The following is a 12987-nucleotide window of genomic DNA, read 5'->3' on the forward strand; positions in this document are numbered from 1 at the left end:
TAGCTATCTCTTTGGTATTATATCTCTGCTCCCTTTTCTTTTTCTACTGTTTACAGAAGTAACTTCTAAGCTAGTTTACAATGTAGAAGTGATGGAGGCTTCTTAAGGTTTTCCAACGCCTGCCTGTGAGAGCTGTTTGTTGAGCAACATTTTTATGCAACAGTGGGCTGAATACTTTACTAATAATATTTACAAAACGGAAAAATTACATTTTAACAAATTAATTTGGATAAGGATGAAAATACTTACATTTTTTTTATTGTTTCGAGGTTTCTGTTTTCCAGTACTGCCTACCCAACTCCACCATTTTCCTCTTAGCAGGCTTAGCAAGGAATCCATTTTGACAAACGTTAACTTAAGGAGGATAACTTAACTTAAATCTTAACACTTTATAAATGTGCTACTACGGTAACACATTCATAAAGTGCAGTCTGTGCAACAACATTTTCTAATAAACCTGGAGGTTTTGTTTGGACTGGTGCTGGAGTGAATTTGAAGACACTGGTGAATGTGTTAGCGTGTGTTAGCATGTTGACTTTGTTTACATCTAAGCTAGCTTAGCTGGAACTAGTAAAACTAGAGTTTCTGTAGGTTGGTGACAGGCTGTCAGTACTGAAGGGATCTGCAAATGTACACAGGGATTTGGGTGAGACATAGAAACACATAACAAAGGAATAGCAAGGTTCTTAAGTCTTTTTTATATAAGCTAAAATTATATGTCATCATGAACGTTTGGCTCCGGTTCTGACGTTTTGTCTGGTTTGACTCTGATTGACGTAGCAGAGTATTTTCTTGAAACGTGGCTTTGGTGACTCACATAGAGATATTTCGGGCCTGGCTTCGGGTTGACCGATTAACAGTCAACTAATGATTACATGAGTCAGTCGGAACAAGTAAAAGATGGATTTTTCTGAAGGCTGACTTTTACGCAGAGAAGCTTATGCGATGGTACACGGTAAAAAAAGTAGTGACCATAATTTAAATTGCAATATGAAACACATTCATTACGTTAATCAACGTGTAATTTGTATTTTTAATCACTTAAGTTTCAGCTATGTGAAACTAAAACTGACATTCAAGCTCCAGGGGTTTCCTCTTTGGCTCCGTCACCAGTGGATGTCCTGCTGAGCTTCTGAGTGACTTCATTGTTCCCGGTTTGTGAGAGATCGCTAAAGCCCACCTGTGGCCTGACGCATGATCAGAAACATGGACGTCTGAGCTGCTTTACTGCCCGAAATGATGTTCAAATCCAGCGTGATTTGTAACAAAAGTCACTGTGACCTGTGGGAGTCCCTTTCCATTTTCATTTATGAGTTTACTTTTATATGGCCCAATTACTTTTGTTCCATTTGCAATGTTTGTCCTTAATTGAGCTTTATCTATGTGCAACAATATCATGAAACATAAATGTACACAGTTTAAAGTATAAATAGAAAGGTTTGTAGTATAAAATCCATTAAGACCCAACAATACATAAAAATGCAATACAGTTCCATCAAAGTATTAAAACAATAAGAAATGTCATCATTCATTGTCACACAATTGTTACTTTATGCTTCTGTTTAGTTTCAATTAGTCTAAACGTATGCAAGTTACCCTCTGCAGTACAAAATTCTCAACTTTTTAATGTTATTAAAATTATTTGCAGATTGAAAAATACGTGAGTGGACAGTAGAGGAAAAATAAAGTTTTTTTTTGTTTCACACATCTGGAAACCTGCACCAAGTAAATACTTTACAAAGTAGCTTGGTGACATTACTTTGGTTTGGAAATGGTAATAGAGAATTCAAATTTTGTATAAAACAAAAAAATTATGTTATAATAGGACATAAAGACATGCATGTGTGTTTGTCCCTTGGGTGCTGAGGCTCAGGTGTGCTGTGCATCTGTGGAAACGGCACAAACACAAAGACGTCACTTTCATGCAGTTTTTTTTTCTCTTTTGTGTGCGTGTGTGTCTGCTCACACACCTAAAAGCTAAATGTTCTCATTCTCTACTCATAAACACTCCTGGACTTTAACTAAACAAGCCGAGCAGTTAGCTGTAAACCAAACGAGGTTGAAGCGAGGCCCGTGCGTCTCAATCAGGTTAAAGTGTGTGTCTCCGCTAAGTGCTGCAGCTTCCCCCCAGGAGAGGCCCGGCGTTTAATGGCGGATCGCGCAGGATCTTCCATTACTTAATGTTTCCAGTAAAGGCCTTCTTCTCTCCAGCAAGATTCTGTTTGCTTCTGAGTTTGTTTTTTTTCTACACTGAAAAAAAAGTTTATTTGAACAAACTTTAAAAAAAAAATATATATATATATATATATATATATATATATAATTTGTTACAGCTAATTTTATTGGTTTTGCTCACGCTATATCCGATTTCAGAATTATTCAAATTAAAGAATTTTTTTTTTGTGTGACAGCCCAACAGTGAAACCAATACTTGCACTCTCTTTCAGCAGCAGCTCGAACAATCCATGAATTTATAGCAGCTTAAATATACTTTATTATTTATTTATTTGTACTTAAAAGAACTGTATTCTGGATTTTATTTCACATTTCCAAACGACACTTCTTCACAAGCTGTGGTTATACAGTTAGATAACCTTAAAAATATATTCTGGAATATTCCGATCCAAAGTCGCACAGCATTCTGGGAGATGTAGGCAGAAGAAAAGCTTTACCTACTCAACCTCTCACCGCCAGCTATAAGCAAGATCTGTCCCATCAACTAACTCACTCGCCTTTTTGGTTACCTAGCAACAACCTGTTGAGCATCTTGCGCAGCAACAGTTTCATGTTTTCCCACCGTTTCTCTTAACTGCTTAAAAATACAAAATAACAGCACACCAGTTTAGTAGCATTTCAGATATTTAAAACAAAAAACTAATCAGTAATTATTGATATGGACCGATATAAAACTCTTATATGGTGATAAGAGTCATTTCCCTCCCGTAACTCTCTGTTATTTGCTTGCGTAATCATGTTACAAGAACATTCAGTAAAGATTTGGCAGCATTGTTGTCAGCCGACCCAATCAGCTGCTCCAAGTTCTCATCTTTGTTTCTTTCTTTTCTTGTTGTTTTGCTTTGCTTATTTCTTTCTGTTGCTGCCAATCTTTTTGCAATCAGAACAAGCGAGTTTACTCTTTCAAACTCTTTCATTTCCTGAGGGGAAAATCAAAACCCTTTTTGCTGCCAGCTTCCTCTTCCTGATGTGGACGACTTCATTGCTGTTTCACATTGTGTCACCATTAGATCATTTCTTCCTCCCTGACCTCCTCCTCCTCCTCTTCCTCCTCCTCCTGCGCTCCCTGGTTGGCATTCTCGGCGGTCTCCCCCGATGCTCTCTGCGTAGCAACAAGCCGTCACGTGAACGCTCCTCCTTTTCTCCACCACATCCCCCCCCGCCCCCCCCCGTTTCTCTTTCTCTCAAACCAGATTTTCTTTCTTTAAGCTTCTCCTTCTTTAAAGCTCGTTTGTTCCTACAGCTGGCGCTTTATGGGTCCGTTTGGGTCTGGAGAAGGAAATCTGGGCCATGTTTACTTGTTTTTGGTCGAACGAGCAACACTTTTAACCTTTTCCGACACAATTTCTTTTTTCTACTGACTCTCCGCCATTTTGGTTTATTTAGCTTTAATCTCCTGTTTGTTCCAGACAAGCCTTTCTCTCTTTCTCCATATTTTTTTTGCTTTATAATTATTCAAACATCAGTCCAGATCTCTGGGCTACAAATCATTCCTAAGTACGTCGCAGTGCTTTTCTTGCCGTTTTTATTTATTTATTTTTTATCTTAACTGACCGTCCGGTGGAAAGCAGGCCTCGGGCGTCATGCTTAAAATTTGGAGCTTGCATCAGCAGCGCTCTGTCTGAATGTTTCCTGCTGTTCTGAGAGCATTTTATTATTTGGCTCAAGGATGGGACTGTGGGTTTTCAGCAGGTTTCTGTTGGCAATCCATTAAACAAGAGTAGCTCCACTGCTAACGTTCTGCATTATTCTGTTTTTTTGGGTGTTTTTTTGTTCCGTAGAGAGGTTTATAAAGTTTAAAGAACCTAGGATGAAGATACTTAGAATCCATACTACCTGTTTTTCCCACCTAGAACAGAGGCGTCCAAACCTTTTGAAACATAAATCAAAAGTACTACTGGGAAAATAAAATAAAAAATCTAAAAAAATAAGCTTTTTTTTTTTTTTGGGCAAGAAAATTTCATTTTAGATCCAAAGATTGAAAAAGAATTTTGCATGTTTGCTTTTTTCTTAATGTTTTTCTTTTTTAGCTGCAATAAACAAATATATTCTCAGTTCATGAACAGGGTTTGGGTCAACTGTTATTGATTCGCTTTCTTTTATTAATAGTTTCATTTTTCATATAATATATATTGAATACATTTTGCTTTTTACTTACTGTCACTTTTTTTTTTTACAAATTTTCTCTATATTCATAATTTATCTAATATTTCCCTATTCACTGGTTTTTTTAATCATACATTGATTTATTTGCTCCTCTAATATTTCCTCTTCCCCTCCTGCTTAAAAAAAGTTAGAGAATAGATTAATTAATAAATATAAAAGAAAATGTGAGTTTTTTTTAAATGTCAAAATGAATAAATACACAATGTGAAAGTAATAGAAAAATATTAAATATAATAAAAAGATTGGAACTAAAATTAAATAATAGCTGTGATGCTAAATTAATACTATAATAATAAGTTAATATTTGTTTATTATTATTATGTTACACTTAATAATGAAACAAGTTGGGAAAGTTCTTATTTTCTCATTTGTCGGATGCAATATTTGGTAGATGAATTACCTTATCGAGCCATTCATTTATTTCTGTGTGTGAGAGTTGGATTATTGTAGATCTGACGTGATGATTGGTTGAATAAATGTAGCTGAAGTGGTAGAAGAGAGGCTCCGTCCTGCACTTTTCTCCTCCTCCCGTTTCTTCTGTGTGTAATGTCAGCTCCGAGGAGACGGGCCGGAATGAGCGAGGAAATGAAATCCTCTTCATCACTGCCGTCTCGGAGCGAGCCGCTCGCTCAGCAAAATATCCCAACTAAACTCTGCTGGTGGAACTTCACACGTTTTCCTTCCCCTGTTGTTGTTTTTTCTCTGCAGTTGTCGCACGAGCAACAGAAAGAGTCTGATCCTGACGACCACGTCTCCCACGCTGCCTCGCCCGCACTCCCCTCTCCCGGGTCACCTCGGTACGATACCGACCTTAAAGCCGCAGGATGTAACTTTTATTAAATTCATTTTTTTTTTACATATTTGTTCAAACCGTCACTATATTGTGACAGTATAAGACGCATAATGTGTGAAAATATTCAGCTCCTCCTCCTGCTGCTATTGCCGTCAGAAGAAATGCATAGCTCTCGGTCAAGACCCGACCAATCAGTCAGGAGGCGGGTCTTAGCGCTGCCAATCAAGCATGGGTGTTTGCAGCTAAATGTGCACGTTCTCATTTAGCAGGGGGGCTAAATGTGTATTTGCAGGAAAACCTGTTAATCCGCTGTCATCAGTGGCTATGCTAACTAGCATTAGCTTTCCTTGTAGACTGTTATCATGAAGATAACAGTCTAAAAGTCTACACTAGGAGAGAGCAAGTGGGAGGGCGGGAAAGAAGGTTGTGAACAGCGTGTACACAAGACTCATTGACAGCGCTAAGCCCCTCCTCCTGGCACTGATTGGTTGTTTCCAGTTTTGCACTTGGAGAAGGCAGAGGAGCTCAGATTGTTTCACAGATTATCTGTGTCATGTTATACTTTCGTGACAGCAGAGAGTTTGTTAGTTTCATCAATACGTTCTACCACAACAGGCCCTTTGAGGACATTCATGAACTTGATTTGGTCCGAAATGAAAATGAGCTTGATCCCCTCTGGCTTAGTGATATCGATCAGTGATGCCGTCCTTCAGCAGATCAATAATACATGTTTCAGCAAATCCAGTTAGTTTGCAAAAAAAAAAGACTTTTTATCATATTGTTAATATTCCGATCACACAACAGTCTCTTAAGGCTTTTTAACATACGCTGGTTTATTAAAATAACAGTTAAGCCTATCTTGTCCAGGAATTTGAACTGTAAAAATCAACAATATGCGTCTTAAACTCCATCAGTTTCCCAATTATTTGTCCCATGCAGCTTTCCGTACCAACCGTGACACATCGCCGTTTTGATCCACAGGTTTAGCGTGCGTTACAGATTAAAACGTCCCCGTTGCTCTGTCCTCTGTGACCTTCTCTGACTCTTCTTTGCTTTTTTCCCGCTGTCCCCTCAGGAAGCAGCCCCCTGGACAGCCCCAGAAACTTCTCCCCGAGCAACCCCGCACACTTCTCATTCGCCTCCTCCAGAAGGTCTGACATTTCTGTTCCCTTCATCAGACTGGAATGTCATCAAAAATTAAGATTTCACTGTAGCAAAAACATCTTGTTTTTTTTGGTGGCGGTGTTTTATTAGAATTTTTCCTGAAGGCGATGATACACAATGAAATGAAACAATGAAAACAATCAAACATGATGTTTTTGTGATCCAAATATCACAAGAATATCATTATTTGCTACATAGAGGTCACAAAATACTACATTTTAAATGATATTCTCATTCATTGGGAAGCAGATATATGTGAAGAAAACAAAAACAAAAAACCAAAGGGCAGACAGAAATCAGTTTAGCTTAGAGAGAAAATAGCCGGGGATCAGATGAGTCTCGGAGGACCGGAGGTGTTGGTCTGTTGTTAGCGGTGGAGTGTCGCAGGTGATCACAGCACAACAAGCTGAGTCATGTGTGACCGAACCGCCCAATTACAATCACAGCACCTCTGTGTTTACTCAGTCTGTTGAGACAAGGAGGATTTCTGTGTACACTACTGTCAGGATGTTCATATCAGTTTATTTCAACCACGGCTCATGTTAAATTAGTACAAATGAAATTAATATGTACTATTATACACAATTGCTTGTGTATAATAGTACACCATTGTGCTTGGACCATTGTCCAAGCACAATGGTCATTGTGCTTGTACCATAGTGATGTGGTCAGTTTCATACACTTGGTTAGAGGTTGTTTTTGTGCTTTTGGAGGTGATGAAACTGTACCTGCTAAAGAGAACTGTGAAGAGCTACAACCACATTTAATTTCCCTTTGGGATTAATAAAGTATTTTTGAATTTAAATAGCAGCTATGCTAACGAGAACGATACCTGCTAACAAGAACTGTTTTCTGGTAGATCAAACTGATCTACACAACCACTGAACTCAAACAGCAATTGATAAAACCATTATTATGAAAATTTAGAGCCAATAGATTGCGTTTTTTGACGCTAACCCTAAAGTCTTAGCCTTTGGGGTGTGAATCTCATTGTTTCAGAAACTGAAGCTTTTATGTGATAAACCAACACAAAGTAGTTCATAATTACGGAAGCAGTTTTTTAAAGTTCAGATAGCATGTTAGCTATAATGAGGCCGGAGTATCAGTGATGTTAGACTCTCAGTGTTACTCTATAAGGAGCAGAATGGTGAAAAGTGATCGTATCCTGAGGAATAAGCATGTTTACTGAAAAACTTCTACCAAATTCAGCAGGTTTTTATTATTCCAGATTTCCTTACAGTCTTCCACCACCAACTAGATCAGACTGAAAATATCAGTAAATATTTTAAAACGATTTGTTCAAACAGATGTTTATATATCATCTATATACCAGAATTGGATCATTTGAATCAAAATGTGCATCATATGGGTCTATATATCAAAATAAAACTATTACATAGCTATAATTATTAATAGGTTACATTACTGTCACTGGAGAAACATAATATCTGCTCTTATGTTTTTGATAACACCAGTTAATTAGTTTTCAGCCTGGACCATTATAATTTATGATCTGGCTTTGTCGCTCCAACTTTCAAATTCCCGACACTGAAGGCAGGAAATTGGCGTTTTGGTGTGTCATGTGGCTGCAGGGCCCTTATTGTAGATAAACATTAACCAGAGCAGCAACAGCTGAACTGCACACTGACTGTGAACTACCGGCTGTAAAACCACTGTGTTTCTAAACGGAGGCAAAAGTGAACTAATGCACTTCTGGCCTCCTGCAGACGCTTCAATTTGAACACAGATCATCAAAAACTGCATATTTGTTTATTGGTAATGGCAATACAATTCAGTTTTATTTGGTGGTTTCAGCATAGATTCATTAAAATATTTTTTTTTCTAATTTAACACTTAAATTAAGTTAGCAAGTTTACTTTGTAAAGTGATCATCATCTGATTGTTGTGTTGCCATAGTTACAATCTGATGCTTCTGGTTTAGTGTTTTCTTTGCGTTTGAGCTCGGTTTGTTCTCAAACACGTGTCAGCAAGTAACAAACAATCTTCTGGGATTGATTTTTTTTTTTTTTTTGCTCAGCCAATGACATCGAGCCTTTTATCCCACATTCCACCAGATGTGTAGTGAAATTTCTTTTGACACATTTTTCGGTTTGAAAATAGTTATTCGTTGAAGAAATCTATACATGGCAGCTGCTGCTCACGCAGTTTTATAATGGAAGTCGACTTCAAGTCATGTCTACTTTATTGTCAGAGATCTATGTAACAGGGTTAACACAGAAGTTTGAAATTGCAGTTAAACTAAACATATAAATAAGACATTGACAGTAACCCCTCCAACCCCCCCTCCCGCCGCACACACACACACACACTGCAATACACTGTGCAATAAGAAGGAAGCAGACTTATAATGAATGAGCAAGGAAACGTTTTAATGAGAGCACGCTGAGACGCTTTCTGAAGTCAGAGACGTGTATAAAGGAAGTCTACTTACACCGACCGTCGTCGTTCGCTCTCGGTCAGACTCGGTCGGCTGCTACTACTGCAACTCTTCATCCTCATTTATCAAATCTTCCCGCCTGCCTGTCACCGTTCGACTGAGAGCTCACTAAATGAGCGGCCTGTCCTTGTTTTACTACGGAGAGGTTACGCGGAAAAGCCACATTTGGAATAACTCGTTTGTTTGCTGTGTAATTTTGTGTCGCAGTATTGCAGTGTACAATCTGAGGTTGTTACAGATTTGAGTTTTTTTTTTTTTTTACACTTGAGTTGTTAATTTAGGTTAAAATCAAATCATTTCAAATAACACAGACTTTAGAGCAAAATATAAACGTATTGCTACAATAATGTATTTATTTTTTCTGTGATAAAGCAACGCAAAAAAGACCGGATAAAAATGTACGGCGTCCCTAAAGGGACAATGCAAGAAAAAAAAAAACTTTGTTTAGCTCAGTGTTTTTCAACCATTTTTGAGTCGAGGTACACTGTTTTAATTGAAAAAATCCCGAGGCACGCCACCAACTAAAAATGGAAATAAAGATACTCTGTAGCCACCTATATAGTCATTCTTATCAAAGTCTCTTGAATAGGAATCAAATAAACACAAAAATGTATTATCACATTTTACATTTCTTATTTCAAATTGCACTTAACATATCCACTTCAAAAATACCCCTGAACAGTGCCACAACACGGTGGTGTTAAATTTAAAGAAGTTGTAGAAAACGTCAAAGTGTTTTACAAACTAATCCACAAGCATTCTTATAGCCGGAATACAGAAAATAATTATTATTCTGAAAGAAGCAATAATATTTGGGAAACATTTCACTTCATATTAACTGTTAGAATATGAAGAGTTGCATGTACAAAATGTCAATATCTGTATATTTTACCCACCTGGTGTGAAACCTGTGCATGTTTGGATGAAAACAGCTGATTTCCTGGCAGAAATTGAAGAAAGACAAAGCTCTTCCTCCACATCTCTGTCTCTCTGTTTTTAGTTTTTATAGTAGCCTGGCTTGAGAAGCTCACTTCACACAGATATGTTGTGGGAAATGGACTCATGTTCTTTCCAACTACTGTTGAGCTTCACTGTCTTTTCCATCACTGTCATCACAGTCTTTCTAGATTCAGTGCTCTCACCGCTACCTGTAACATTCATGCATCACTAATTCTCTTGTTTTAATGTAAAATGCTCTGTACCTACTGCCATCTAGTGGTAAGAACATTACATGATTACGCCGCTGCTACTACTACAGCAGATACTCAAAGATGGCATTATTTGCAGACAATTCATTTTCAAAAAATCTTTTAAAACCAATTACCGTATTTTTCGGGCTATAGAGCGCACCATACTGGCACCCTCAATTAAAAAAATAAAATAAAATAAAAACTGGAAGCTGCTCTCAGTTTTCCATTAGGACCCAGCAGAATGCCTCGTCCTAATAAATCTGCTGGACGCAGCCCTCCGTCTCCAAAGTCAAACCATGGTTTCGTTCACATCGAGCTTAAATGCAGCGGCTATGTTTCCCTCCTGTAGTGCCAGATCGACAGCCCTCAACTTAAAAGCTGCATGATATGAGTTTGAAAACATTTCTCCGTCGTGCCTGCTGCTAGCATGTGCTTGTTCTAAATGAAAATTAGCCGTTCTTCTTTGATTTACAATTTTGACTTCTAATGATTCACTTCCTGCTAGAGAGCCCCCTGGTGGTTGAAGAAAAATCCACAGAAAAGCCACAGCGGCCTACAATCCGCATGGTTCAAAGTTAAGGAAAAAAGTAGCAGCTTATAGTCCGGAAAATACGGTACCGTAGTAGTGAAATTGAATAATTTCCACGGTGTGCCGTGGAAAGTTTTTTCCCCTTCAATTTCTACTTTAAAGACTCCGTAAAATTGATACGTTTGTTTTAAAAAAAAAATCCCATGATACTTTTTAGCCTGTTAATTCAATGGAACAAATTGTCTTTAGATTTAATCTGATCAGCAAATAGACACACAATGACCTGAAAATGAATAATATGAATCCAATCCGATTTATTTTCAAAAGACAAATTAGTCAAACTTTCCGTCTCTATGTCTAACGCTCACAGCTACAAGTGCAACAAAGTGGGTGAATCCAAAATCTGAAAACCAACCTTTTTATTTCCAAAACATTTCAGTGTAGTTATCCTGTACTTGGTGTGCGTCCCAACGTTTAACTAAGGTTGTAATTGGCTGTATTTTTGACAGCACTGATATTTGTGTTCCCTGCAGAGCGGATGGGAGGAGGTGGTCTTTGGCGTCTTTACCCTCCTCTGGATATGGCACCAACACTCCCAGCTCAACGGTAATAACTCTTTCTCCTTCCTAATCCACCACATTCCAGTTGTTCAAGTTGAAATTCCAGCTTAGAATACGATATGAAAATCCAAAATGGCTCTCGGGACTATAAAACCTGGTGATCTTTAGCTAAAACGGCCCCTTTTTTGTGACGAAGAACATTCAGTTTTTGTTTGATCAGTTGTTTCAATTCTTTTTCCACAAAGAATGTGACATTTATCCTCTTCGCCAAGAGCGAAATTATTATTTCTCATCTGATGAGGCCGAACAAATCAGCGGCTATAATCTAAAGGCCTGGTGATGGACAGACTCGTGAGGTCGGCTCTGAGGCTCACAGGAAGACTTCATTAACGTTTCAGCTGCGGTCTGTCATCCTGCTGTGGGGGCTATAGACGCTGTAATTATACATCTTTCAAAGCCTCGTTTATTTCGCCTCCTTCCAAGAACTGTTGCTGCCGCTCATTTTCTGGCACGTCATTTCTCTAATCTCTCCATTTCGGACTACGTCGTGTTCTGCCAACTCTTACCCTCTTTTTCCTCCATTTTCTTCTTCTTCTTCTTCTCTGTCCATCCAGTCGTCCAGCTCCTCTCAGGAGCGGCTGCACCAGCTGCCCTCCCAGCCCACCATGGACGAGCTCCACTTCTTATCCAAGCACTTTGGCAGCACCGAGAGCATCACGGACGACGACGGGGGCCGCTGCTCCCCGCACATGCGCCCGCGTTCCCGCAGCCTCAGGTCAGCAGAGAGAGACAGCGGTCCGCTGCCAAAAACACTCCCGTCCGGTTTGTTTCTCTTTTCTCAATAACGTTCCGGAGTGAACAGAATGCTAAGTTGCCTCGCTGTTAAGAAACGGAGAGCAGCGCTTGTTTACTAATGTCAAGGGTAGTTGCCAGTAGCAACTGACGTCAGAATGCTAACGAGGCGAAACTCTGCTGCGACTGCTAATCATCACCCTAAACTTCTGGACTCTGATGCTGACAGTGAATCACGGGCTTCTGTGGGTTTTATTGGGATTTTATGTGCCAGATCAACAGACTATTGCATCCTTGTATAGAGACAGGAAAATTCTGGATGGTTTTTTTTTTGTGTGTGTGTATTTTCTTTACAAATGGAAATCTGTAAGTGTGGCATTCATTTAGATGCAGTCCCCCAAAGTCAGTACTTTGTAAAACTACATTTTGCCAAGTCTGGAAATCTTTTGGGATACCCCTTTATCAGCTTTCCACATCTGGACACTAATATTTTTGTATATTCTTCTTCATAAATTCAGACATATTTACATATATTAGGGCTGTCGGTGTTAAAGCATGTGATTAATCTAAAACGTTTAACCTGCTAAAATGCAGATGACTTATTCTGACCTAAAAGCCAGAACTAAGTTTTACTTAGTTCAAAGCAGCGCGCTGAAGGGTCCTGTACTGCGGTCAACAGTGCAGAGTCGTAAACTCAACGGAAAAGATGAGCAAGGAGAGTCAGACTGGAGAGCTCAGTAGCAAATTTCACTAAAAACACAGCGTTTGGATAAAACCAAGCTAGCATGTTGCCTGCTCTCTAGAACTGTGAATTATCCTTCCACCGAAGCTCAACCAGTTTCTAGTTAACATTTCTACATTATGTTTGATACAAAATTTCTCAGTGCATTTCTGTTTAAAATGTGGTAATATTTCGAGGTGTTTTTTCCCTCTTCCAGCCCGGGACGCTCCTCCTCCTGCTATGACAATGAGATCGTCATGATGAACCATGTGTACAAAGAACGGTTCCCAAAGGTAGCCCTCGCGTATTCCACGATGCATTACTTTTTCACTAAGAATTAAACCAATTGTACTTGGTTTTGCTCCAAAGTAATTGCTTT

The 12987-nt window shown here is 38.7% G+C and overlaps 1 protein-coding gene across 3 annotated transcripts in view; it reads left to right on the forward strand.

Moving 5' to 3' along the window:
• The window catches only part of LOC103468378 (microtubule-associated serine/threonine-protein kinase 1), a 49299-nt gene that overhangs the window by 17165 nt on the left and 19147 nt on the right, over window positions 1–12987 (forward strand). For all 3 annotated transcript variants that reach the window (XM_008415426.3, XM_008415425.3, XM_008415427.3), the window contains 5 exons: window positions 5110–5198; window positions 6270–6345; window positions 11069–11141; window positions 11710–11870; window positions 12826–12901. In XM_008415426.3, coding sequence (XP_008413648.1) covers window positions 5110–5198; window positions 6270–6345; window positions 11069–11141; window positions 11710–11870; window positions 12826–12901 — 475 coding nt within the window. The remainder of the gene's footprint in view (window positions 1–5109; window positions 5199–6269; window positions 6346–11068; window positions 11142–11709; window positions 11871–12825; window positions 12902–12987) is intronic.

The sequence above is a fragment of the Poecilia reticulata genome, chromosome 8, assembly GCF_904066995.2.
Source record: "Poecilia reticulata chromosome 8, P_reticulata-male-v2, whole genome shotgun sequence".
Classification (NCBI taxonomy): domain Eukaryota; kingdom Metazoa; phylum Chordata; class Actinopteri; order Cyprinodontiformes; family Poeciliidae; genus Poecilia; species Poecilia reticulata.